The sequence below is a fragment of the Populus alba genome, chromosome 4, assembly GCF_005239225.2.
Source record: "Populus alba chromosome 4, ASM523922v2, whole genome shotgun sequence".
In the NCBI taxonomy this organism is placed as follows: Eukaryota; Viridiplantae; Streptophyta; class Magnoliopsida; order Malpighiales; family Salicaceae; genus Populus; species Populus alba.
This window is the reverse complement of record NC_133287.1, coordinates 10544307-10572252: the sequence shown is the minus strand read 5'-3', so window position 1 is coordinate 10572252 and position 27946 is coordinate 10544307. Positions and strand designations below refer to the sequence as shown.

At 31.3% G+C, this 27946-nt stretch overlaps 4 protein-coding genes across 7 annotated transcripts; 2 read left to right on the top strand and 2 right to left on the bottom strand.

Moving 5' to 3' along the window:
• Positions 1-302: 302 nt before the first annotated feature.
• Positions 303-4424, top strand: LOC118055137 (transcription factor BIM2). Of its 3 annotated transcripts, none has more exons than XR_004688605.2 (7): positions 303-642; positions 716-821; positions 1161-1230; positions 1319-1414; positions 2655-3047; positions 3699-3828; positions 4052-4424. XR_004688605.2 is itself a non-coding variant. In XM_035066956.2 (7 exons), exons 1-7 carry the CDS (start codon positions 570-572, stop codon positions 4154-4156), a joined length of 999 nt encoding a protein of 332 aa, XP_034922847.1. In that variant the 5' UTR covers positions 304-569; the 3' UTR covers positions 4157-4424. The 3 variants fall into 3 exon arrangements, 2 of the variants coding, with proteins under 2 accessions (XP_034922847.1, XP_034922846.1); XM_035066956.2 differs by having other exon boundaries at positions 304-642; positions 2658-3076; XM_035066955.2 differs by having other exon boundaries at positions 304-642; positions 2655-3076.
• A 6025-nt stretch (positions 4425-10449) lies between these two features.
• Positions 10450-14506, bottom strand: LOC118055136 (malate dehydrogenase, chloroplastic). Of its 2 annotated transcripts, XM_035066954.2 has the most exons (3): positions 14269-14506; positions 11304-12557; positions 10450-10975 (listed from the first exon to the last, which is right to left on the bottom strand). In XM_035066954.2, exon 2 carries the CDS (start codon positions 12546-12548, stop codon positions 11310-11312), a length of 1239 nt encoding a protein of 412 aa, XP_034922845.1. In that variant the 5' UTR covers positions 12549-12557; positions 14269-14506; the 3' UTR covers positions 10450-10975; positions 11304-11309. The 2 variants fall into 2 exon arrangements, with proteins under 2 accessions (XP_034922845.1, XP_034922844.1); XM_035066953.2 differs by lacking the exon at positions 10450-10975 and having other exon boundaries at positions 10988-12557; positions 14269-14505.
• Positions 14507-22639: 8133 nt separating this feature from the next.
• LOC118055135 (GDSL esterase/lipase 7) lies at positions 22640-25846 on the top strand. The gene is made up of 5 exons (XM_035066952.2): positions 22640-23013; positions 23137-23258; positions 24764-25015; positions 25222-25474; positions 25559-25846. The coding sequence occupies exons 1-5, from the start codon at positions 22764-22766 to the stop codon at positions 25768-25770; spliced, it is 1089 nt and encodes a 362-aa protein (XP_034922843.1). The 5' UTR covers positions 22640-22763; the 3' UTR covers positions 25771-25846.
• A 1-nt stretch (position 25847) lies between these two features.
• On the bottom strand, positions 25848-27593 carry LOC118055134 (uncharacterized). The gene is made up of 5 exons (XM_035066951.2): positions 27466-27593; positions 27315-27376; positions 27095-27233; positions 26566-26627; positions 25848-26458 (listed from the first exon to the last, which is right to left on the bottom strand). The coding sequence occupies exons 1-5, from the start codon at positions 27551-27553 to the stop codon at positions 26147-26149; spliced, it is 663 nt and encodes a 220-aa protein (XP_034922842.2). The 5' UTR covers positions 27554-27593; the 3' UTR covers positions 25848-26146.
• Positions 27594-27946: the final 353 nt, after the last annotated feature.

Genomic DNA, 27946 nt, shown 5'->3' with positions numbered 1-27946 from the left:
AATTGAACTTTACAACTTTATACAAAAACCGTAAATTTCAACCTTTTTTCATAATTATCATTCTTCTTTTAATTTTTTTTATTGATCAATAAATTTAAATTAATTATCCTTTAATTTAACCCTATAAAAATATAATTATCAAATAAAATTTGAGAATTAAAATAAAAAATAATTCATGAGTACAATAAAATATGAAAATTTGAACAATGTTTATGCACGCTCAAATCCCTACGCGCATGTTAGCAACCACCCACCTGACATCTGTCTTTAAAAACCCAACAAATTTAACAAATAGTAATAGGATAAATAAAAAAAAAAAAAAAAAAGAAATTCTCTGAATATCAAATCATACGATCATCTCCTAGGGCCTAGGGCTTCTTCTCTGCACAACTGTACACACTCCCCCTCTCTTTAAATACGGTCCGGTTACTCCCGAAGGCCGGATCTCCTCCCTCCCTCCCTCGCTCCCTCCCTCTCTCTTCAAAACTGAATTCTCCTGGTTTCACGGAAGAGCTTCTTCTTTACTTAAGAAAAATTAAAAATTGTCGAGTCGAGAGATAGTAGTTACTATGGTGAAATCAGCGAAGTCTCAGCTCGACGAAGAAGATGAACCTGAAGACTACGACTCGTCGTCCTACAAAGGTAACGTCAACGCACACAATTCTTTTTGTTTTTAAAATGATTTTGTTGACTAATGTCATAAATATATACACAGGGGAAGTAGTGAAACCAGAGAGTAAAAGCAGCGAGCCGAAGGCGAATGCGAACCGGTCCAAGCATTCTGAGACAGAGCAGCGTAGAAGGAGCAAGATTAACGAGAGGCAATTTTTTTTTTGAATTGCATGAAATTTTATAAAAATGATGACGATTGTGCTATTTCTATTATCAATTGTGGAATGTGCGTTGTTTTAGGCGTAATTGGCGAAGGAATGATTTAAGAAATTTCATAATTTGATGATATTTTTGTTTCAATTTGTTAAAATTTAGACACTAGAGATTTTCTTAAAGCTTTCGCAGTATGAGTATTTTGCATTTGATTACTGATGCATCACACTTTGATTTTATATATATATATATATATATATATATATATAACTTGACATTAATACTTTAAAATAGGAGTTGTTTTTGGCTCATTGATGACATGTTTTGTCAAGCAGGTTCCAGGCTTTGAGAGATCTTATTCCCCAAAATGATCAGAAAAGAGATAAGGCTTCGTTCTTGTTAGAGGTGAACCGATCAAATATGTTTCATTTTTTTTCTTTGATTTTGGTTTTGAATTTCTGCTTCGATTGAAAGTTTTTGTGATTTTATGCAGGTTATAGAGTACATTCAGTTTTTACAAGAAAAGTTACAAATGTATGAGGGATCATATGAAGGTTGGAGTCAGGAGCCAGCTAAATTATTGCCATGGGTAAACTTTCAATTCTGAACATGCTCTTGTCCGTGTGGGTGCTATTGCTTTTGATTAACATTAGTCTGCTTGGTGCTATTTACCATCACTTCTAATATACTCACCTCTGTTTAAAACCTCATGAAACGAGCAAGGATGTTTATGTTAGTTTTCGAGTTGGGAACAACTCTTGTTGGACTGTCCAAAAGAAATAGTAGCTGAGTCCTTTTTGGCTTGAATTTCCTACTATATGATCTTTTAACTTGAATATTTTCTTAAAAAATGACCGTACCCTACCAATTCAATAACAAACTAGCGTATGGAATAAAACAACTTCAAGGATAGATGAACTTCATTCGTGCCTCTTTGTCTGTGCACTTGAAGGATAGATGAATTATGTTTCTAATTCTTGCGCCTAACATGCATAGCAGGCCGCCATGCAAGGTGGGTTTATTGGTCATGACCAGGAGAGGGATTATTGCTTGGGTATGAAGGATGTGCTCACAATTTACAACTTTGAGAACGTTTAAAACATCCATTGAAGTTCACTGATTTTGATTAAGATATGACATTTTAATGGGTTCCTGTGTGCTTTTTACATACAGCATAATAGCCAAAATGGGATAGTGATGACTTCCTTGGTGCCTTTATTTTTTCTAACTTTTATATTATAAAGTATATTTAAAATGTGGAACAACTTTCATAATTTGTAAAGAAGCCAATAAATGTTTTCTTGTTTTCATTACTAGTCCAATTAGGGTTTCTTATAAATGACTTAGTCATGATATAATGAGGTTTTGCTGCATGCACTCGCCTGTTCATTTTGGAATGTTGAAGATGCGACCTTGGTTTAAAGTGCAGGACTGAGAGTTTCAGGGCCTTCGATGATTTGGGGTTTGGTACATTGCATGACTTGCATACTGGCATTTGAATGCATGGATTTGTAAGCTAAAAAAAAAAAAAAAAATCTCATTGGATCTAGTGGCCTAGGTTCCAAAGGTGTTCTCATCAACTTTTTAATCTGGACCATATGATGGGCAAATTACACATCAAATGTTAGTGAATTTTAGTGAACAGAGGGAGGGCTATTCATCTTATGTTCACTGATCACAGTAAGAACATAAAATGCATGTGTTGTTCTCTTTGTTGAATATTTTATAGATAAGAATTGCAATCATGACCGCTTTATATTTGATTGTGGGGCATATTGTTCCCTATATTGTTCTCCCTTCCAACTGGTTTTTTTTTCCCTTTGAAACAGAAGATTGATCGTGCTTCTGCCGACAGCCTACTCGATCATACACAAGTTATGAAAAATGGTTCTGCTCATGAGAATAGTGTCATGCTTGCAAATGTACATAACTCAATAGAATCTGACATGGGCGCTGCTGCAATGTACAAAACATTGGATCATCCCCATGGGCCCACCAACCCAGCAATTCCATTTGATGCGCAGACACCATCGAATGTATTTGCTGCTGTTGGGAGGGGTGGTTTGCCTACACAGTCTTTGCAGGAATCTGTTTCTGATGTTGAGAACATGGCTTACCAGCTTCAATCCCAGCTGTTGCATGGTAGACCATGCGCTACTGAGTGTTCTACTCCAAACAATACACTGAATGGACAGGAGGACTTGGCGAGTGACAGTCTATCAGTTAATATCTCAAATGCCTATTCTCAACAGTGAGCATCTGCCCATCTCTTAATAATTCTGTTGCATTAGTAATTGTGAAACGAGCCACTACCCATGTTCTTGGAATAAATTCACTTCATGGTCATGCTTGTTATGGAACTAGCATGTTTGGTCATGTATACTTTGCACTGACCTTACCTGTGGGAGATCTGGAAAGAAAATTCATGGTTGTCTCACACCATCTCAAAAAAATTAGAAGAGTTTGATGCAAGTATCTATGTAAGAATTGTCTAGGCTAGTAACTTGGCCAATAAAGTTTTTACCTTGATGTTGTCTGCAAGTTTATGCTTTCAAATTTCATTAACCACTTATCTGGGGTAAGGTTTTTGTGCAAGGTAAATTGGTGGGTCATCTCGAGGGTTACTTGAACTTGTATGATATGAGGTGTAATATGTGCCAATGATTATTCCCTTCTTTATGGTTTGATTTGTTTTAGGGATGTCTATTTTACTGGAACAAATTGATTTCTGAACTTCAGAATTCATACAAGTTAATGTGGTATTAATAGCAGTCTTAGCAATCATACCTGCCATCAGTTCATTTTGCTGCTAAGCAGTACTGTAAAGAGATCTTGTATATGTTGTTATAGAATGGGTTCTTGGTGTTCAACAGGATACTGAATACTCTGACCCAGGCACTACAATCTTCGGGTGTGGATCTAGCACAGACAAGCATCGGAGTGCAAATTGATGTTGGCAAACGAGAAAATAGTACAACTGCTGTGGCAGCACCCAGTTCAAAGGTTTATTTCCATGATCCTAAACTAATTATTGGAAGCCCTATATGATTTCCATGATTTTCGAACAAGGGTAGCATATTTGCTTTGTGATCTCTCTCTCTCTTGAAAAAAAGGAATTGCCTATTTTATGATCCTAGACTAGAGTTTTGGAAGCCCTCTGATGCCATGATTTTTTAACAGAAACCCTTTATGATGTGGTGATATATTTTTTTTTCCCGAGGATCAGGTAAACCAGTATCTAAGCAATCAACTAAGCGTACAAGATGGAGCTGGGAGCAGTGCAGAAAACTCAGAACAAGCTCATAAGAGGCCAAGAAGAGAAAAATGCTAGTGTATCATTCCGCTCACAGTGTATCTACCAGCTTGATTACTTCATTTGGTCCCTACAGAAAATTCGGTGTTCGTCTTTGTTTGTCCATCATCCACAGCCAGGTTCGGATCAGTTGTACATGTATGTATTATAAATGCTCTTTGGCTTGTTTCCCAGTGGCGTGGAGTATCCTGGAAGAAAGTAAGAATGAGAACTTGTCTTCCCCGTTGGTTTTCTCATTTCAGATAGAGGCTTTTCCATACGTATAATAAGAAGCTACTTTCTAACCTTTCAGTGGTTTTACTACCATGCATGAAAAGCTCTTGCCTTGGATTCTTTTTTTCTTCGTTCTTTTCCTGGCCTCTTTTCCCCTTTTGTTTTTGCATTCCAAAAATGTTTTTGAAAAAAAAAAAAAAAAATTTCTTTGTTTTAAATTAATATTTTTTGAAGTTTTTAAATCATTTTAATATGTTGATATTAAAAATAATTTTTAAAAAATAAAAAATATATATTATTTTGATATATTTCTGAATGTAAAAATTATTTTAAAAAGCAACCGCAATCACATTTTTAAACAGGCTCATTGGTGCTGGGAGGACTGCACTCGATTGTTACAGGTTATGCCGAATTCTTTTCATTCGTAAGACCGAGATTCAATTCCCCGAGTGCCACTGAGCTATAAGCTGATCATGGCCATCTAATATTGTTGATGTTAAAAATATATCAACCGAAATTAGGAAGCAAAGTGGAAGAATGAATTTGTGGGCAAATGGTCGGAACAATTTCTTCATATTATAAGGTCTTGAAGAGGCCAGACATTTGTTTTGAAACAGGTAGACTTCCATAACAAGAAGAGCTCCAAATTGGATGACGCAAAATGGGTTGATTTCAGGATTGGCTTTGCGGTTCCGTACTTCACAACTGCGGATAGATCTTAGACAGCTCGAGGAACACTCACACGTTCACCAACATGAATATTTCGCGATACAAGTAACTCTTACATCATAAGTTCTTGTGTTCTCAAATAATAGTCAGGTTTTTCACTGCCCATAAAGACTAGTGCACTAATTGACAGTTACAATTGTTCTGTGGAGAAGACAGGAGGAGGCAATATATACACTGAAATAGCCATTTTCGCAGGTGCATAAAACGATCTACCAACATAAATGTTAGTGTATCGGTAATATGAGCGACTACCTATGACTAAAATGCTCGGCAAAGCTTTAATCTAGAGAGGTTCCTTCAATATAAGGGGGGTTATGTGAAGGACCTCCCTCCCTCCGTCACAACCTCCAAAACCAATCCTTTCCACCTTTTATCTTTGGCATTCCTTATTTCCTCTCCTCTTTGATCTCCTCCCATCACCTCCCAGTCTCTTCTACTTCGGAAGTACCAACTACAGGAACGCTTGCCGCTAAACTCCCCACTGCTGGGTTCCATCCATGAGGCATCACAAAACATCCTATTGATTTGTAAGGAAGCACCCTGTGTCATTAAAAAAAAATTTAAAAATAAAAATAAATATTATTTTTATGTATTTCCAAGTAAATTTTTTTTAAAAAAAAAAAAAAAAACCGTTATCATAATATCAAATATTATCTTGAAAAGAAATAAAAAAAATTAGCAAACTACTTTATTACATATTTGCAAGTCAATGAAATCCAGCAGTAATAGTGGTAGCCCTTTTGTTGGAGGGGATGTCAGGGGTTGGAGATGGAAGAATGGTGAATGCCCAATATTACACTCGTTGCGGCTGCAACCAATATATTCCTAAAATGTGTTTTGCTTCAACTAGTCGCAATAATATCATTAATGGAGATAATCTCCAAATCAACATATTTTTTTCTCCCTTCACTACATGATTTGAATGAGATTCTTTTATTTTCTTCTTGTTTTTTTTTTTTTTTAATGTCAGTATATCATCCTTGGGGTTCACATAATATCATGATCCAAGAGAAAGACAAAGATGTAACATTGTTCTGTATATAATTTGCCGAGAAAACCCTATAATCAAATTTAATATATATGCTTGTTATGAGAATATTAGGTCGAAGAAAAAATTTTGCTTATTGTATTTTAATTGTTTTTTTAGATACCATATATAAAAGAAGAAACAGGTCCAAGTCCAGTAAAAAAGTTATTACTTCATCAACCAGTGGTGTTAATAATTATACTATTAATTTAAGTGATGATCATGAAAAGAAACATACTATAGAAGTTATTGATCAAGCATTCACCAATATAAACAATAGAGCCAGAATCTCTTTTGCCATAGACATTATTGTATCATGCAAAATTGTTATAGAATGGAAGGGCAATCTCACTATGTAATTAATGTTTTTTTTTTTTTAATATTAAAGCTATTTATTTGCATCATGTTATTTAAGTTTTACATTAAATTAAAATAGCTTCATTAAATTGATTTTTAGTTTTACTAATATTGAAGCTATATTCGATCATATTTACAATGAAATCATAAGTCAAAGAACCATTATTTTAATAGAGCTATCTTTATGAGCATCTTGAATGGGTAAATATGGTAGAAGTTTGGTGAGAGAAGTTTAAGGATAAATAAATAATCACTTATTTGAGTAAATAGTTTTTTATATTTTGAAAACTAATTAATGTATGAATTTAATATAAGGAAGAATTTTGTTTGGATTATAATAATTAAGTAATGGTCAGAAAAGGAAAATCACAATACAACTAGGTAATAATCAATAAAAGAATATTATATTATTCTAAACTTGTATTTTTAAATTTTTTTTATTTTGTTTTTGTTTAATAAATTTTATACCAGGTTGGGTGATTTGTGGTATGATGCCTATAAACAAAAAAATTAATAAAGCCGGCTTTAATGACATATGATAAGTGCAACAAATACACACACAAAAACTACTTTTTAATGTATTTTGAGCCTATTTGAGTTTATTGGAAGTTATTTTTATGAGTTGGCATACCTAAGAGACTTTGTGAATTAATTGTTGAAGATAAGAAATTCTATATTTTATGTTTTGGACCTTGTTTCTTGTGACAAGTTTTTCACCATGTTAGAGTTCTCGAATGAAAGCGCGGGCTTAATCTAAGTCAAAGTACACACGTTAAGCTTTCCAGGAAGGTATTATAGGCAAAACTTTGATCTCATTTAGATCTTTATTTCGACTTGCAAATTCGGGCCAGAATCCTACTCACAATAGGATTCTCTGCTTCCACACTAGATATTCAAACTAAATATTCAAACGAGAATATCTTAAGATTTCAATATCTAAATCAGGCAATTTAAAAGTCCAAATTTATCTACACATCTAGAAATACAACTTTCATGCAGGACTCCATCAAATAAAATCTTTTTAAAGGCCAAACTTCGGATGCAATCTGAAGGAAAAGATGGATCTCCTAATCTGATCATGAAACTAACAGTGTCGAGCATCGCACTATAGCTGAAAGTCTGACATAAAAAAAGGTGGGCTTTAGGAACTAAGAAAGATGCATATCAAACCTTTAACATTCCATGAATGAATTAATACAATTGAGATGATCAAATAGTGCAAGAAACCAAGTAAAAAAACAAAGTCTAAGTTGCAACAGAGTTGGAATTACAACAAAGTTGTGACAGCAGCAGAGTCAGTTTTCAACATAAATTTTGGGAGATTTATTCAACCTTAAGGACCAGATAAAAAAGGAAAGAATTAAGTATCATGAATACTTATAATTAGCCTAGTAATCCTCAAGAAATTCGGCAGCTAAAGGGAGGATAAATGGAACAGAACATAGCTAAAGTAGAGTCCGAAAAACATTCCTTTCTTCTCTGCTTTTGTCAATTTTTCAAAAACTATGAACTAAACTTCTAAATTCGGTTCACGAGTGACACACACCATCTCTATTAGCAGGTTGTGAGAAGTAACATTATTATTGTAATTCTTTTAGATTCAAGTATTTTTTTTTTATTCAGAATTATGTTATTTATTGTTATTCAAGCTTATCAAATTGTTTTGAGATGACATGTATGCTTTCTAATTTCTTTCAAACCGTAATTGTTGTTAAGGACTAGAATAAGAAGCAAAAGAATTAATTTGATTGTTGTAACTCTCATATTGATTTATTAGAGAAGAATAAACTAAGTTAAATTATCAAACTTTTAAACGTTTGCTTAGAATAAATACACAGATTTTATTCATAAGACTACTGCCGAATGAATAAACATTGTCTTTAATATTACATTCGCTTGATGGTAAGAAATTGATTAAAGAGCTTTTCGTAATTAATGTACTCGTAATCTTATCAATTTCCCTCAGCTTTAAGAGACATCAAATTTATTTACTTGACATGAAAGAATATTTATTTCACTTCGATGATCAACAATTTTTTAGGAATGGATGTGTGAAATTTTGAACTGATTTAACAACATATCAATTTATTATTTTTAGAATTATTTTTTTTCTTGAATTTTTCATTCAAATCCCCCATTTTTTCTTATTTTAGTATATTGTAGGAAGATTATACTATAAATTTATTTTGTTTGTGATAATTAAGTTAAAATTATATTTTGATTGTTCCGACAATCGACCAACATAACGATGTGGAGAAATTATAGACCAAGGCATGTCATGAAGCATAATTAAGCACTGTTTGAAGATTTGATGACATTAAAAGGTTTTTAGAAATACTCATAATTAGAGACTCGTGATAGAAACAAAGAAATTCATGGTTTGATGAGCAAGCACACCAGAGAAGTTCATCCATTTATGAACCATCCATTTGAGTGATTGATGATCTACATGCATTCATTTATGGAGAAAATCTTTTGCTTTGAAATTATTGTTTTTAGTCTACGATCGTCCCATTGCTGTTACTTTTGGTTTCTCCTTTCCATTCTTTCTCCCCTCTTGCCTCACCCTTCTTAAGCTTCTTTAGTTTCTCTTCTAACTATTTATTCTCACAGCATTTTAATTTCCTCTTTATTATCTGGGATTTCAAACTTATTTTGCCCTGTTTTTTTTTTTTTTTGTTTTTGCTATTTCTCCACAGTTACTTGGATGAGGCAAGGTTTTTTGTTTTTGCAGCGCAGGCTTTGTTATCATACAATGTTTATCGGCATCAGCTTGACCATTACAATGTTCCTCTCTCGCGAGCGCAACCTCTGCTAGTTTTTGTTTATCCATTGCAGCCGTGTTTAATAAGCTTTGCAGCAACTTCTTTCTTTTTCATTGGCTCCTTTTAATTTTCACTTCTATAATGCACAACGCCCTATTGCCACTTTCAAATAAACTTTGAGAAGTCATGTACGATTAAAATTGTATTAATTTTCTAGCTAAAAAATGTTGAACAAGGTTAGGCCATAAGTGTTTTAGGCTTTTATTTCCATGGAGAAGAGTTCATGATTCGGGTGGTAAGTTTTATGAGTTAAATCACAAAATCAAGATTAATTTAATACGTCATCATTTTTAATATATATATATATTATCTAAAAAAAATAAGTCAAATTATACTTTTATTGGTTGTCTGAGTCGTTTTTGAACTCTCTAAGTCAACTGAGTTTTTTAAAGTCAAGTTTCATACAACTTAATTTGTTTTGGATAAAGATGCAAATTAATTTTAAACTCAAGTTAGATAAAGAGTCGGGTTGAGAGGTTTTAATGTTGACATGTTGGATCCGATTTAATAACAATAGTTTTCTTTTCTTTTCTTTTCTTTTCTTTTTAAATTCTACCTTCCAAATTTTCTTTCTTTCAATTGAATCCTTTTTTATTTTATCAATTTCATCTATTAATATTTGGTTGATTTTAAATTGATCTTTATAATTTATTTTTGTTAAGTTTCTATAAAGTTATCGCAGTCTCAAATAAATATTTTGGCATTTGATTCATGTTTAATTTTGTGAGCATCTATTTTTATTATCATTTCATTAAATAAAAATTAGTTTAAAAATACAAAGTTGTTAAATTCAATGAAACTCATAATTCAGGTTGCGAGTTTAAAGTGTTAAGTTGTGAAACTTAGATTGATCTAATATATCTTTGTTTCAATATTTTTAAAAAAAAAAATATATATATATATATATATATATATATATATATATTATCTGATTTTTTTTTTTAAATCAAACTTATCAGTCATTTAAAATATCTTTAAAAATCATATCATGACAATTCTCACATAATTAATTTTAAATCAGAACTAAGCAATGAGTCAAGTTAAAAAAATTACGGTTGATTTGTTATATCAAGTGTAGTAATAATGATAAATAATTTCTTGGTTGATCTATCACGCAATATAGCTAGTAGATATCTTAACCATGCATAGGATTTTTTCAATTATTAGTATTCTATATCATAAAACTGGTTAGAAGCTCAAAGAAATTGAGTGGTGATTGCTGAACATGAGAATCATACTCCCACAATATTTCAGGTTTTGGTAGCTCCATGAAACATTTGCGAGGCAGCAAATGGAACGAAATTCGAGAGACGCTAAGTCGCTAACATTGTAAGATTTTCCACCAACACATTTAATTCAACAGAAGAAAAATAAAAGATCAACAGGCTTGGAATCCTTGAAGATTAGGTAGCCCTCACCCACATTCAGCAAATATTACCATTACCACGAAGCAGTTAGCACAGAACAAAGGTGATATAATGAGCTCTGCTATTATTATTAAGTAATTATTTTCTCATGTATGTTTCACTTCCCATGAAGACTCTGCACTCATCAATAGTTACTCTTTCAGGCTGCTCTTATTTGCTCATGAATTCATAGATCAACACGGTTTTTTTGGTTTATCTAACACCATATCCTAACAAAAATACAGAGATTCTGGTAATACAGCCTTCCTAACAAAGACACCTGCAAAACATCAGGCCAAAAATGACAATTCAATGTACTTTCAATGGAAGGACAAAACATCTCATTATATACATATATCGGGGCACATCATCCATGTTGTTTGAAAAAGAAAAAAAAAAGACACATGCTCTAAATTGCAGCAATTGCAATTTTCAAATTTACAGCGCTATCATGAAATATCTCATTAGAAAGAGTTTTTCATAATATAAAAAAAGAAAATGAAAATTCTACAAAACTTGAAAGTGCTGATGCAGTGATGTGTCGCAGCAAGAATTATCAACCTCGATAACTCCTGCATCTCAGTTTGGTTAAGGCATTTATAACTGACCTCACTCTATGCACCAACTGGTTGCTTCTGAGCAGATGCAATACCCTTCTCAATGCTGGCCTTCAGTTCAGGCTTGAGAGCTTCCAGTGCCTCCTGTTCATACGTAGTCAGCCCTTGGAGGTCAGATGATATGAGAGCTTCAACCCCCTTCCTTCCAAGTTTTACCCTAGAAGCAAAGAATGGAAGCTCAGTAAGATCAGATTGCACAAACGAGCACTCATAGACATCAGCATCCCCATCCAAAGCACGAAGAGAAGATTCGACAAATCTGGCCGCGGCGTATGCCATTGACAGGGTTGCAGACCCTGCCCCTGCCTTTGCCTCCACAACTTCTGTGCCTGCATTCTGGATCCTTACAGTTAGCTCCTGCACTTCCTCATCAGTGAAACTAACAGAGGGTTTTGTCTTTGATAGAAGGGGAAGAATAGTTATCCCTGCATGCCCTCCCACCACTGGCACATCCACGTCAATAAGCTTGAGGTCTTTCTTCTGAGCAACAAATGTATTTGCCCTCACGACATCAAGTGTAGTAACGCCAAAGAGCTTCTTTGGATTATACACACCCTTCTTCTTCAAAACTTCAGCTGCAATTGGCACTGTAGAGTTTACTGGATTGCTGATAATGTGGATGAAAGCATCAGGGCAGTTATCAGCCACAGCCTCAACCAAGTTCTTCACTATGCTGGCATTGATGTTGAAGAGGTCATCCCGGGTCATACCAGGCTTCCTTGGAACCCCAGCAGGTATGACAACAACATCGACACCCTTCAGAGAATTGGGTAACTCAGAAGCCCCTGTGAAATCCAAAACTTGCGCAGGGGTATTACAGTGACTGATGTCAGCAGCAACTCCCTTGACATTTGCTATATCATAGAGGTGCAGGGCTGAAACCAATGGAGACATCTTAACTAGAAGTGCTAGGGGCTGGCCTATCCCTCCAGCAGCTCCAAGAATTGCCACTTTGTAGGATGCCTGTGGGTTTAGGTGATACTGTGACTTTTGGCTTGAATTTTTAGCTTTTGGTACAACAGAGCCTCGAAGGGCTGCACTACTTTCCTTGCCTAAGAAATGTGACTCTGACTCACACTTCACAAACGTAGCTGCCTTGAGACCACTGAAGGTTGCAAGTGATTTCTGGGACTTGAATCTTACAGCGGAAGGTTTTGATTGTGGGAGTTGGCTTGCTTTGGTGCCACAGGCGACAGTAGATCCAGCTGAAAAGGTAGCTGCTGATGTTGCCGCCATCTTGTAAATCTGTTACAAAAGAACAGTTAAAGGTTTAGCTATAAACACAAGCGTCAGTTAGCTTAGCTACAGGTGATACAAGCCAGTTAACCTCCAAATAAAGCTTAACTAATAACTAAGACACAACCTCAAAAGTTGCTTCGGGTTGCTATGGTTTTAATATCTGAAGAAACTCAGAAGTCCTATTTTACAGGATCAAAAAATGTTTCTAGCCCAGTGCATGCAATCGATTTGGTACGCAAATTTCAAAGTTAGGTGTTCAAAAGAGGTAGTGATATAATCCAATTTAATATGAATTCTTTGTTTGTGAACATTTTTTCTCTCTCTAAACAAAAGTCAATATGCCATCACCTATTCATTATATGAAGAAGTCAAACAATAAACCAATCAATTGAAACATCATTTACAAGGACTTGTTGAAGCGAAAGACCGATGTTTCTGGTTTGAAGCAGCCTACGACTTTATTCAACTTTTATGTTATAGCCAATAATTTCATTATTTTGTTCAGCTTGCCCCCTTTGGGCAATACGGCTTTCGTAACACACGAAGCAGCTGAAAAAACTGTGTTCTTGCAACCAAGATATTAAAGTTTAGCCCAAATTGGTATGTTGAACAAGCGTTTGTAATTCAATCTAAATATTATGAAAGAATCACATATCAACATGGTTAAGAACATAAAAAATTGTGACATTCGTTTCTCTCTTACATTAAGAGATATAAATTTGAATATAAAACCATGCCAAAAACTGACTTATACATTCTATTATTCATCTATATTCAGAAATATTGGATCAAAACAGCAAGAATTTTAGAAGGAATTATGGGTTAGAAGAATAGAGTTTTTATCAAACTACAGTATACTTTGCTCATATATAAAACCATCTTTTTTGTGTGTGTTTTACAATGAGAGAGAAGTTTATTCTACTTCATCCAAAAGATAAATACGTAGTTCATCTCTGTCTGGTAATCTAAACTTGTAAAATACATGTAGAACATAAAAAAAATAAAAAAACAGAATAACAAAACCAAGCAACCTTATTGTTTGAAGGCAACAGAATCCTAATCTTGAAGCATAGCAGATATGCATTTCATAACTCAATGCATGTATTTGTGACAACTGACAAGCAAGTTGGGATTACATACACAAAGCAGTTCATCCATACATTTGTTACCAAGAGCCCATCTGAGAAGGCATATTTACACAAAGCAGGGATGCTCTTGGAAACAATTCAAATCAGCAAAAAAAGGACCAAAATGAATAGCTTTCGAAACATCACAGGCTAAACTGTAAATCATGTCATGTCATCTTCAACCTCAACCAGACCTGAAAATCATGTTTCACTAAAAACCAATGTTTCCCATCTACTATTCATCGTCAAAATCACAACAAAACACGCAAAATGTAGTTTAAAGCAATAACCAGTTGATCAAGTTTTATTTAGTTTGATTCAAAACACTTGAAAAAGAAAATACAAAAACATATAATTCAAATATTCTTTCTCTCCCCTCGTTTATCCTTAAGATTCACTATCGAATCGAATGTTTCATAAGCAATGAAAACCCCAGATCCAAACCTCAAGATTGATCTACATCTCATGCAAGGAAATTCTTTCAAATTAAAACCACACCATGCATAAACGAAAGCAAAAATACTAATTTTAAAAGCTGCAAATAGTCAAATTCAAAGAAGATGCATGAACTTAGTAAGTGCTTTACTTACCTCTTTGAGGTTGAAGAGAGAAAAGTGTGAGTTTATACTTTATAGTGCAAAAAACAAAGCAAATTTAAGCTTCTGCAGAAACCGAAGGGGTGGGGGTGTTGCTTGGTGTTATTCAAGTGTCGGAGTGATGAATAAAATAATTATATAAACACCCCTAGGAAGACCTGCCCCTGACCACTCAGCCATTTTTATACCATGGAATTTTGTTGCTTCCCATTGTGACTAGTCAGACGAGAACGAATTTTCTTGTTGGGGTTGGTGATCAAAAGAAGCATATCGAACGGTTTAAAATCGTGTCACGTGGCGTAATCTTATACGCTAAGTTCTTAGGAAAATCAGACGGGCTTTTGGCTTTGTCCCGGAATTCACTTTTCAGAAAACTATTTTCTAAATTTTTTTATGTTTTTTTATCATTAAAAAAATTGGTCAATGAAAAATATTTAACCGTCAAAGAAAAATTTAACTTAGTTTTCAGAAAAGTATTTTCCTGAAAAATTTGGACGGAAAACACTTTATAGAAGTTGTAAAAAATTTAAAAATATCATATTATTTGTTGATTATATCAAATTTGGTTCTCAAACTTTTGATTGCTATATATATATATATATATATTTTTTTGAATATTTTTCAATTTCATCTCTTAAAATTTAATTTTTATATTAACTTTGGTCCTTTTTTTATAATTGTTATTTGCTTTTCCCTTATTATTTTTTTATTGAAATTTTTTATGTATCAAATTTGGTCTTTATTCTTTTGATTGTTACTTATTTTATTTGAAATAATTTATGAAATATTAATTATTATTATTTTAATTTCTTCATCTTTTATTTATATATATATATATATATATATATTTTAGATTTGATCTCTATTATATTGATTATTATTTATTTTATTTGAGATAATTTATAAAATTATATTTTTTTCAATTTATTATCATTCAACTTTTTAATTTGTAAGATTTGTTCCTCATTATTTTAATAAACTTGAAAAAAAAAAAGATTAATAAGTTATTTTCTAACTCATTTTCCATGACATAATCAAACACTAGAAAAAATTTTTCCAATTTATTTTTCATTACACTACCAAATATTAAAAAATAATTTACTTTTTTAAAATTTATTTTTCAAAAAAAAATTATTTTTCAGCAAACAAACGAGTCTATTATTTCCATTTTTATACTTGTTTGGGTTCGAACTGATTACTTAGTTTTGGGACGTTGACCCACCCGCACCTATCTCATGTATTAGCTACAAGGCCTTTCTATGCGCTTCTCAACAGCAGCAGGTTATATTAATTTTTTAAAATATAAAATAATATTAAAAGTAAGAATTTTTTATCAATATTATTAACTTATTAAGCGATAAATTTTAAAATCTCTTGATATAACTTTTTGTTTAACTTAAATTTTCAATTAAATTATATAAAAATTGATCTAAAATGATTCAATTAATTTTATGGATTTAAAAACAATCTAGATAACCAATAAAAATATAACTTAGTTTTTTTAAGAAAAAAACCTTTAAGATTACAATTTTAAAAAATATATATTAAAATGACGCCAGATTAAATTGATCTCAATCACCTCACAAATTAGATCATAGACTGCATTGGGTTTAATAATTTTATTTTTTTTGTAAAAAGTTTTTACTTAATATATATATATATATATATATATATTTCATAATTTATTTTTGTTTACTTTCTATAGAGTTATCATAATTTTAAATAAACATCTATTTTAAGTTTGGTGGTCGATTTTGCAAGCATATGTTTATATATATATAAACATATGCTTGCAAAATCGACCACCAAACTTAAAATAGATGTTTATTTAAAATTATGATAACTCTATAGAAAATAAACAAAAATAAATTATGAAATTTATTTCTCAACCAATCCAATATTGAGGGATAAAACAAAAAAAAAACAATTAAAAAAATTAAAGGACCAAAAACCATTAAAAAAAGACATATTGGATTTGGTGGATAAACCCTATCACAAACTTGTGAATTAGGTAAGTGGTGAACATATCAAATCCGTAAGCTGAGTCATGGACTTCACTAAAATTAATAACTATTTTTTAACTATATGTTAACAAAAATAGATAATTACAAAATCAAACACCAATCTAATATTGAGATTAAAAAACAAATATATATATATATAGTAACTTTATAGAAAGTGAAATGAAACAATTTATGAAATTAAATTCCTAATCAATTTAATACTGAAAAATAAAATAAAAAATAAAATTAAAAAAAAAAAAGTTAAACCTGTTAAACTCACAAGCAAGTCCGTGGACTACAGTTTAATAATATGGTTTTTTTTTGAAACTATATTTTTTTAACTATATGATAAAAAATTGACAATCATAAAATCGAGTTCAATTAAAAACAAAAAGAAAAAAAATACCCTGCCAAACCTGCGAACTAGGCCACCTAAGTTACCTCGTTAAACCCATAAACTAGGTCATTGGCTCTACAAAGTTTAATAACTTGGCTTTTTTCCTAAACCATTTTTTATGTAACTAAATGTTAAAAAAATAGACAATTATAAAATTAATCATCGATCCAATGTCAGAACATTTGTTTGACATCGCGATAACCTTATAGAAAAGCAAAATGAAAATAAATAAATTATCAATCAATTTAATGTTGAAAAATAAAATAAATAAAAAACTTAAAAAATAAATTTAAAAAATCTAGGACTAAATCGAAGGATTAAATTGAAAGAAAAAAATAACAAATATGAAAAATAATCTATGGTTGAATCAAAGAGATTTTAAAAATCAAGGAACTAAATTGAAAGAACAAGGAAAAAGTCCTTTACGCGTGTTTCATGAGGAAAGTCCATCTTCTTTGGGCAGCATATGAGTCTTCCACCGTGCTTCAATTGTGTAATGTGAGGGAATCACAATAAATTTGTCATGGAAATTAACTTCATTATTTTTTTTAATTTTGACTTAATCTAATTCATTTAATTTGAATTTTCAATCGAGGAACATTGTTAAAACCACGGCTTGGGCACTAGGCATAAAGCTCTAGAATAAAACTTTTTAAAATTTTAGGCTTAGAAATATGACTGTAATTGCTTTTCAAAATATTTTTTATATTGAAATATATCAAAATAATATATTTTTATTTTTAAAAAAATTATTTTTAAGATCAGCACATCAAAATAATCTAAAATATATAAAAAAAAAATAATTTTTTTAGAAATATGGGTTAATTTATATTTTCAAACATGCTCTAAATCTAATTAAATGATGTGTGCTTTATGTAGAAATATATTATTGTTGCTAAACATGAAATTTGAATATGATAGCTAAGGAGAGGGGAAAAAAACGGAGAGAGAAATCACTTTTCTTTTATGCTATCAAATTATTGGGAAAGGCCACCGAAATCACGTTTTGCATATATGTATGGTTTTTAAAAAATATTTTTTATTTAAAAATATATTTAAAAAAATTAATTTTTTTTTATTTTTAATATTAGCACTTTAAAATTATTAAAAACACTAAAAATAAAAATTAATTTAATAACTGTTTCAAGATAAATAACATTTTAAAACATATTTATAAACAAAAGCTACTGCACTTCTAAAACCAGATTTATTATTGGATTTTCTTAAAGCCTATCCAATAGTTGATGTTTATCCACTCATCTTTTTTCTTAAGTTGGCATGAAACCCTATTTTTAATTTTTATCTCCTTATATATCTATCATATTTTCTACATTTTTTTAAGCTAACTCTCTTCTTATATTTAGTATTTTCTATTAATTCTATTTCTGCTAACTTTCTTCTGTTTTTTCTTATTCTTCTACCTATAAAGTATTTTAACACGAATCAAATTTTAATGAAAAATCATATAACAACTCAAGTTTTTAATCATTTAACACAAGCCATCATTTTAGTTTTGTCATAATTATTTTGAAATAAAAGCAGTGCTTGCTATAATAATGAATGATGTTTTAAGAAAAAAAATGTTGATTGAATTTAGTAGTAACTAGTTACATGCCCCGCGCGATGCCACGAGTCAATTATTTTTTGTATTTAAAAAAAGTCAAGATCTGAAAGTATTAGGTTTTTTTGCAAAGTTATACTCAAGAGTCTTAAGTTTAGTTGCAACGCCTGATCCAAGAGTAATATTTATAATATTAATAATAACATTAAACTTGGGTTAACCCTTAGCATAAAAATGTCTGGACTGCAATACCATACCTAATAGCATTGGGCGTGGGTATGGCTGCAAGGTTGTATTATAAAAGTGTGATAATTAAATAGATTAGTTAAAAAGAAAAAAAAATCAAAGAAAAAAAACCAACAGGAAAAAAAGAATTAAGGAAAAAAAAGAAAAAAAATCTGAATTAATTGGGTTAACCCTTCAAACCAGGTTAACCCGTCATACCTTAAATTCGCATTGTGAAAGTTTGATAATTAAAAAGAAAAAAACAAATTAATGGGTTAGCCCAAAATTAACTAGGTTAACTCGTCAAATTAGGTTAACCTGTCAAACCCAGAATCCATGTCATTAAAGTTTGATAACTAAATAGCAAAACATTTAACATTAATACTTTAAATTAAAAAAAAAATTAATTAAAAAAAAAAAAACAAAAGGCATCAACATTTTCATTGTGGACTGCACTGTGCAGTCCACTGTCAAAGGCATAAAAACAAAAGGAAAAACTAAAGGTATTAGCCGAGAACTACTTAGAAAAAAAATTTAATATTAATAAACTAAATTAATTAAAAAGAAAAAAAAAACTTCTAAGAAGAAAAAAAACTAAATAGAAAGAAATTTAACATTAACAAAATAAACTAAACAAAAAAAAAATAATTAAAAAGAAAAAAAAAGTAATAAAAAAATTTCAAGTTAACTCGTCAAACCAAGTTAACCCGTTAAACCTGGGATCCGTGTCATGAATGTCTGGTAACTAAATAACAAAAAAAGTGAACATTAATAAACTGAACTAAACAAAAAAAATTAATTAAAAAAAAATCAAAAAACAATTCCGGGTTAATTCGTCAAACCATGTTAATCCGTTAAACCCAGGATCTATGTCATGAAAGTCTGATAATTAAATAAAAAAAATAACATTAACAAACTAAATTAAACAAAAAAATTATGAAAAAAAAAATTGATGGGTCAACCCAGAATTAACTGGGTTCACCTGTGAAACCATGTTAACCCGTGAAATTCGGGATATGTGTCATGAAAGTCTAATAAATAAATAGAAAGAAATTTAACATTAACAAATTAAACTAAAAAAAATTAATTAAAAAGAATAAAAGGCAAAAAAAAAATTATAGGTTAACTTGTCAAATCAGGTTAAGCCATTAAATCCGGAAAACATGTCATGAAAATCTGATAACTAAATAAGAAAATTTAACATTAATAAACTAAATTAAACAAAAAAATTTTTGTTAAAAGAAAAAAAAAACAAAGAAGGAAAAAAAATCCCAAAAGGCATAAAAAAATAATACAACTTAAAAAAAACCCACCTACAAATTTTGTTAAAAGAAAAAAAAAAAAAACAAAGAAAGAAAGAAGCCTGCATAAAAAAATACAACCTAAAAAAAAACAAAAAAAACAAAAATAAAAAAACATAACAAAACACACTTAAAGCATCAGTGTTAAAGGAGTCAGTGTTTTACTGTGGATTGCACAGTGCAATCCACAGTAAAACACTGACTCCTTTTAGCTATTGTTATAATTTTGATTTGAAACTTTTTATAATGGTATAGCTAGCTGGTGATAGAATTAGATTTCTAAACGGAAAGAAAGAAAAAACTAAATACTCTGTGCTAATATATTTAAAATCACAAGTTAATCAATATGTGTCTAACGTGTTAAATCAAATTAAAAACTCGAAATCAGTAAAATTGATAAACTCAGTAAGCCTAGTCTGATTTTAAGTGTTTATTAAATTTATGATATGAATCAGGTCAAGTTCAAATTTGACCTTAAAATATCCACTGATTATTTTTGTGAGATTAAACATATCATTTAAACTGTATATTGGATAAAATTAACATTTACAGGGAAATATTATATACATAGAAATATATAGTTATAAATTTAAAGTAAAATGGAGTTAGGAAACATAATATTTCAAAGGGTCAAATTTAGTAAACTAATATTATCAAATATGTCAAACAATACCTTTGTGTACTATTTGAGCCAAATTTAGAGTTAACGATGGAATTTTGCTTCGATTAAAGTTGAGATAGAAACTAAATATCTGAAACTTTCCAACTATATATCGTAGGCCCAATAATTTATTCAAAACGAGATAGAACAACATGTTTGAAATTAGAAGAGAATGATATGTTTGAAATCAGGACTCAAATCTGCCAAGAATACACAAAAATTAAAGATTCAGGCTATATAGAGGAATTTTAACATGAAATTTTCTATTATTATTTTTATTTATTTATTTTTAAATAATTATTTTTAATTTGAATTTTTTCTAGCGCATTAGATATTGTTTAGGAGTTTATTTCATTATTGAATTTATATTAGTTAATTAGTACTTTAAACTCATTAGATTACATCCCAAAAGAGGCCTATCAAGAGTTATTGTGATAGGAATAATCAGGTTGTTATTAGGTTTATGTGTGCTTCTTATCTTTCAGTGATTTCTTTATATTGAGAATTTTTTTATAATACTTTTTATTTCTCCTTTTCATTAGTATATTAATTCACACTATTTATCTCTCCCGTTTTATTTAGATCACTTATTGATTATAATATTATTTACTTATTTTATCAGATTTTCATGTAATTTAATTTCTTAACTAGAATTATCAATATATAATTACTTATGATTTTACCATTCAAGTTTATTATCTGAATTTATATTTTATTTTCCATATAGTGTCAAAAAAAAAAGTTTTTGATAAATCTATGGGTTATTTTAAAAATAAAATTAAAAAAAAGGGCTCAATTTCTTTCTTGCAAAAAACCCGAATGGACTGCTGACACAGACTTGACACGGTCCCAGCCACCTTCCTTAGTCAACTCATGCATTTCATGCCGAACCTCCGGCTTTCACACTAGGGGCCCAAGAAAAATAATATCAGTTTCTATAGAAAAATATTTAGTCCTTGTAGTTTCAAGAACTACCCTTTCATCCTTCTGATCTTGAACCCACTTATAACTTAGTCCTTCTGTCAAATGCATATTATTTCTTAATTTAATTTGATTTTTTGAGAAATTGAAAAAAGAAACGAAAAGTAGGTGAGATGACAATACTTGATTAGGGGAAAACAGGTATTTTTGAAAAAAATACTATATTAACGATGGTTAACATTGGTCAAAGGACCTTATAATTACTTTTAATACTGTAGGGACTGACTAATTAGTTATAATAAACTAAAGGGACTACATTCTAATCAACTCATATTTATATGGAATGGTGGCCAGCTTTATCGTATGAAACCAGACGTTTCAAAAATGGCATTAATTGCTGCTATGATCAGCACTCCCTAATAATACAAGGCCGGTAGTGAAGATCAAAACCCTGAGCAGTCATGTAGCTTTTGCGGGTATATTTTTTAAAAAATTAGTTTTGAGAAAAATGCTTTTAATTATATTTTAAAAATAAAAATTTTAAAATATATACTTGATTATAACTATAATAAATTTAATTTTTACATATAAAATAAATAGTAATTATGCTTTTGGTATAGAAAACAAATTATTCTAACTTCTAACAAATTAAGGTTTAAAACATAATTATAGAGCTATTTGGGATAATGATAGAGATTATTTTTTAAAGTGTTTTTGACTTGAAAATGCATTAAACATATTATTTTTTTAAAAAATTTATTTTTAATATCACTACATTAAAATAATTTAAAAATACTAAAAAAATTATCAAAACAGTGGTTTAACCGTTGAACCAAGCACAACCTATATATGTATATAGGCCTATTAGAAAAGGCAAAACTTATATGACTAACGAAACAGTTTTTTTCTACGAGCAAAAAAAATAAAAGCTATCACAATAATAAATAATTTCTTTTGAAATAATAAAAAAAAAAAGACAAATATATTTAGCTAGAAAAATGAAGCAAAAACATAAAATAAATATATTTTTAAAATAATTTTAGATTGAATTTAAAAGATTAGATAAATGTCAATTTCAGACATAATAAACCCAACAAAATACTTAATTTCTTTTAAAGATAATATTTGATACAGGTAGATGCTAAGATATGGGAACACAGAATTCTATTTTCAATTAATAACTAGATAGATATGTTTTGGAGAAATATTTAATAAGTATCGCCAATTCGCCATTGAATATCAGTTACATTTTTGTGTTCTAGTTTCCATACCAATGTCTAATCCCGTTCACATTATTCCAAGCGGCCAATCCCTCTATAAAGGAAAACGTCTTGAAGGGTTTTCTGAGCACCTTGTTGCAGACACCCTTAATTATCCGGTCTTCACAGATTTATCTCCGGTCTAGTTCTGCAACACGAACATGGAGAATATTAAAGTGATGGGTTTTACACTGTTCGTCTTCTCTGTTGGGCTCCTTCATTTCATCTCTTTGGCCTGCGGTGCACCTCTTGCACCGGCACTGTTCGTCTTCGGCGATTCGTTGTTCGATAGCGGCAATAACAATCTCTTGCCAACCGTTTCGAAGGCTAATTTCAAGCCTTATGGTGTTGATTTTGTCAGAGGAGATACAGGAAGATTCAGTAATGGTAGATTGGTTCCAGATTTTATAGGTATTTTGCTATTTTCTTACGTTACACGTTCTGGCAAGAACATGCACCACAGAAAATAAGTTCATTTTAAGTTTTATAGCCACTGACATGTGTATATGCTCATTGTTGAAACTCGTTTTGTAGCTGAATTTCTGGGGCTGCCGTATCCTCCGCCGTCTATAAGCATCCGGATATCCACACCGGTTACTGGTTTGAATTACGCGTCAGCATCTTGTGGCATTCTTCCTGAAACTGGACAGTTTTTGGTAAGATATTAACTAACTCAATTAATCTATTCCCACGTCGTTGTTTATTTTATTTTTTTGTTAAACCTGAGGATCTTCCTTCGATGATTGTTCTTGTTCTCTCTATATATATAATCCTTGCAACTAAGTATATGGATAATTATTTTATCCTTTAACATTGACAAATAATTAACGACGAATTATTGGATGTCGCATCACTCTAATCATATAAGTGCATGATAGCCTTCAAGTGTTCATCTGTAGGACATCAAGAGATATATAATTCCAGAGATTACCTTTTGTTTTCTCTTTTCTTTTTGGCTCCAGCTAGCTGTGATATCTGCCTCGAAGCTAAGATATCGTTGCTTGTAGCTTAAGACCACATTAACAACATTAATTACGTGCTTACATTTAAGAAAACAGGGTCACATGCCGCTTCAGATTCTTTAATTGAGAGTCTTATGATATAATTCTATAATTGAATTTAAAATTAATAAAAAGGATTTACGTGCAAGAAGATGCAGTTTTGCATATCCTCCCACAATCGTCAAAGTATATGCTAATATGATTATTTCCTTAGAAATTAAGACACTACGCGTACAGCCATATCAATTCAATTTCAGAACTGTAAATAGAAAGAAAAAATATTAATAAAAGTGCATGTGACATCGGCAGGCATCAAGATCGGTGTTAATTAATAAGCTGAAGATGCGAGTTTAGTTTATGTTAAATGATTTATAGTAGTATTATATCTATCATTTTTATTATAATTTTAAAAATATTTTTTTAATGTTTATATGCCTAAGTTCTAATACGGTTTATTCATGCGAACTGTGTTCTTAAAACCTTAGATGAGTTAATAGGATTTTATCTAGTTCAATTTTAAACCTGAATCGGGTTAAGTTTTGAGTCTTGAGTGTTTTATCGTTAATCTACAAGGTGAATGTGAGTTTAACTACTATATATGGTTAAATGGGTTTAATGTAATTTATGTGAGGAAAAAAAAACCTCTTCACTTTGTCTTTAATCACTATTAGTTTTAACAGTTTTATCAACAAAAAATTTTATTAGTATTTATATTAATAATCTGTTTATAATTATTTTATACTAACAAGATCACAAACAAACAGATATTGTTTATCAAAAAAAACATTCATTGATAATTTTTAATATATTGATAAGTTAATTGTTAATAAATTTACCAATGACTTCACAAATAAAAAATATATGCAAAAAAAAAATATACATGTTTTATTCTATTTGTAATCCTCTTTGTATTATTTAACATATCACCAATATAAAAATCAGATTTACTTTCATTGATAAAATTATATAATTAGGAGTTTAGTATTTACTAATTTTATTGTCGTGAATGAAGTTAAATTTGGAATTTAGTATCAATTAATGAGCAAAAGTACCTTGTTAATTTTGTGTGAAAAAAAAGAGAGAAAAAGAAAAGGTTGCTTACTATAATTAATAAGTTAATTAATTATTAATCACCCATTTTGATTGGTGTCAATTTTCAGGGAAAATGCTTGAGTTTGGATGATCAGATTGATTTATTTCAGCATACAGTTAAGTCAAGCTTGCCAAAGCACTTCAAAGGAAGGCCAAAGGAGCAATCGGAGCACTTGTCGAAGTCTATTTTTGTAGTTTGCATTGGCAGTAATGACTACATGAGCAACTACCTGAAGCTCAATGCATATGACACAAGCAAACTTTACTCTCCTCAAGCATTTGCTCAACACCTTCTCGATAAACTATCAGCACAATTCCGGGTAAATCCCTCGGTGCATGGAAAATCGATTTAATTTGATGTGCAGATGTTGTTTTTATATTTTTAAAACACTCTCTTTTTTGGTATTGTGGTTGAACACACAGAGAGATGTTTGCTTTTGAAAACGAAAAGAAGATTTGGAACTAAGGATCCGGGTTTAAACAAATTGTCTAAATATTTACATATATCTATCTTCTATCAACACAGAGACTACACAGTTTAGGAGCCAGGAAAGTTGTGATGTATGAGATTGGACCCATTGGTTGCACCCCCTCGATGACAAGGAAAAAAAAACATAGTGGAAAATGTGTTGAAGAATCAAACCAGCTTGTTGCTTACTTCAACGATGATCTTCTTGGAATGCTTCAGAATCTGACATCCACTCTCCCCAACTCCATTTTCGTTCGTGGTCATGCTCATTGGCTAGGCTATGATGCAATCATCAATCCTTCTAAATATGGTAGAGTACTCTTCAGTTATTTCCATGGCTGGCTCACTGGATCTGTGATTTTCTCTGCTAAGAAACGTTCTGTTTTTTATACAGGATTACTTGACACAAGCAACCCATGCTGCAAAACTTGGGCCAATGGGACCTCTGCTTGCATTCCTGAGCTAAAACCGTGCCCTAATCCAAACCAGCACTACTTTTTTGATGGTTATCACCTTACTGAAACTGCATATTCAGTCTTAGCAGGGGCCTGTATCAATGATAGATCGGTTTGCTCTCCTACTCTAAGAGAACTTGTACAAATGTAAGTTCTACACCGATTGGTAATTGAATTTTCTGTGTGATGGGGAATATCTAGCAAGTACTTATACAAATATAAATCAAATCGGCTAGTTGAAAGCATCACCATTCTATTCTGAATATTTCCATGACAAGAGACATGATCAGACAAGTACTGGTCCAGATTATTACAGAGATTATAAAATACAATTGTGATTAATGTACACAACTTATACGCTTCTACAGATGTTAGAAAATTAAACAAACAATATTTCCATGTTCCTAGTGTGCCCTACGTACGTTTATAACCCATGCATTAAAAACAAAACCAAAGAGGTTGGATGCTATATTTGGTTAAAGGACTTCACTTCCTAATGGGGACAAAATTGTGAGCCTGTCCTGTGCTCAATGAATGGGCTCGTTATTATTGATCGGTGGCTTGCGGATAGGTCTTGTGCTGTAATCTTTGTTCATGAGGTTGACCATTTCTCTAGTTGCATCAAGAAGCCTTTGCATTTCACTTTTTGGATCAGCTGTAGCACTACCTTGAGGTTCCTGGTCAATGTCGGCCATTGAAGGACTTTCCAAGCTGGTTTTCGTTGGCAACGCTTTGGAATCCATGGAGTTGGACTTTGGGAGATGGACTGTCTGGTCAGTCCTTGGAGTTCCCAATCTGGCAGACAGCGTCTCTCTCTCCAAATTGCTCATATCCTTCTGCTGTGGGAAAAACAAAAGGTTATTGTTAATTAATTAGTTGAAAGAGCTTACATTAAAATATACCAAGATTTTATGTGTGTCGAAGAGAAGGAGAGATAGAAGGAGACCTGATTATTAATTTGATCTTGTGATCCTATACGAGACTTGTCTAAAGCATTATTCTTCTTCCCTGCAGTCAGAGATAACTATGAACAAGATATTCAACATGTTCTAACCCAGGCCGCTTCCAAAATCTTGGAACCAAAGCTTTAAGCAAATATTTGTAATTTCACATGGTTACAAGTAAGAAATTAATGCACTGTGAAACTGTAACTTAAAGACAAGCATAACCTAATTAAGGATTGATTGTATTGTATTCCTTGAAGCATCAAAATTGTACATGATATCTCCTAGCTAGGATACCTACAAGCTGAATATTGCAGAAAAAAGGGATCTAATTAACTAAAGGGTTTCGGCGCTTCTGTCAGTTATGCTTGGGAGGGTGTTGCTTAGGTCCTCTATAATCATCACCAAAAGCAAAAAAACCAGGCCCTTTGATCATTTTAGGAGATTTCTTTTTGTCTCCATCTTTACATCTTACGTTAAAATCCGATCCCTTTACTTGAAAGTCACATTTGACGTTAGAGTAGTTTGCACCTGAATTATCTTCTGAAGCTTTTCCATGAAGTCCTTGTTCTTTCTCAGTTTCTCTCCTTGACTCTTCCTGAACTGCCATTTTCCTTCCTCCAAGGCCCATCTTCCTGGTGCTAGCAGTGCTGAAACCACTGAGAAGTTCCTGTGCGTGACAGTGCTCGAGTTAAGAAACGATAGGCCATCATAAGAGAGAAATTACATAGGTGGCAACAAGCTTAATTACCTTATCAACAGACACTGTATTTTCTCCAAACCCAACAATCTCCTTTTTCTTCATTTCCCCATCTACAAAACAAAATCAAATAAAGATCAAATGAATTCTAGTAATGTTTTCTTTCCATCAAAGCTTAATAAATGGCAAGAAATATAGGTACCATGATAATCATAGGCACAAGAGCCCCATATAGCATTCATAACAAAGAGCAGCCCAAGTGCTAATCCTAAAAACCTTTTGTACACCATCTTTTGATTCCTTATTCTCTTGAGTATATGCTTGTTTTTCAAGAATAGAAAGAGAGGAGACCTGGGAAGCATGATGTTGGTTATATAGAGAGTTCAAACCGAAGTCAAACCTAGGGTTCCATTAACTGCCTGAATAAAAATATTACAGCTCCCTGGCTACATGCAGAACTAGGGAAACTCAAAAGACAATTTAAAATAAAACAACCAAACACAATAAGGTTATTGAAAGTGAAAAACCAATTAAGAAACTATATCCATGTCTTTCAAGAGTTTGAAAGTGGTCTCCAGGGTTGAACTGGAGCATTGGACCAAAGCTAGCCACGAGGCATGCCACGATATTCTGACAGAAATATGGATGTTTTATATCCATATATTTACTGTCATGCATGCGAC

What these genes read in the sequence shown, in the direction of transcription:
- LOC118055137 (XM_035066955.2), top strand. Translation starts at nt 570, where the DNA reads ATGGTGAAATCAGCGAAGTCTCAGCTCGACGAAGAAGATGAACCTGAA. An exon ending in AGGCTTCGTTCTTGTTAGAG is followed by an intron (nt 1,231 to 1,318) that starts GTGAACCGATCA and finishes GATTTTATGCAG; the next exon opens with GTTATAGAGTACATTCAGTT. An exon ending in TCAAATGCCTATTCTCAACA is followed by an intron (nt 3,077 to 3,698) that starts GTGAGCATCTGC and finishes GGTGTTCAACAG; the next exon opens with GATACTGAATACTCTGACCC.
- LOC118055134 (XM_035066951.2), bottom strand. Translation starts at nt 27,553, where the DNA reads ATGGTGTACAAAAGGTTTTTAGGATTAGCACTTGGGCTGCTCTTTGTT. An exon ending in ATACAGTGTCTGTTGATAAG is followed by an intron (nt 27,234 to 27,314) that starts GTAATTAAGCTT and finishes TGTCACGCACAG; the next exon opens with GAACTTCTCAGTGGTTTCAG. An exon ending in AAGATCAAATTAATAATCAG is followed by an intron (nt 26,459 to 26,565) that starts GTCTCCTTCTAT and finishes TTTTTCCCACAG; the next exon opens with CAGAAGGATATGAGCAATTT.
- LOC118055136 (XM_035066954.2), bottom strand. Translation starts at nt 12,548, where the DNA reads ATGGCGGCAACATCAGCAGCTACCTTTTCAGCTGGATCTACTGTCGCC.
- LOC118055135 (XM_035066952.2), top strand. Translation starts at nt 22,764, where the DNA reads ATGGAGAATATTAAAGTGATGGGTTTTACACTGTTCGTCTTCTCTGTT. An exon ending in AACTATCAGCACAATTCCGG is followed by an intron (nt 25,016 to 25,221) that starts GTAAATCCCTCG and finishes CTATCAACACAG; the next exon opens with AGACTACACAGTTTAGGAGC. An exon ending in CATCAATCCTTCTAAATATG is followed by an intron (nt 25,475 to 25,558) that starts GTAGAGTACTCT and finishes TTTTTTATACAG; the next exon opens with GATTACTTGACACAAGCAAC.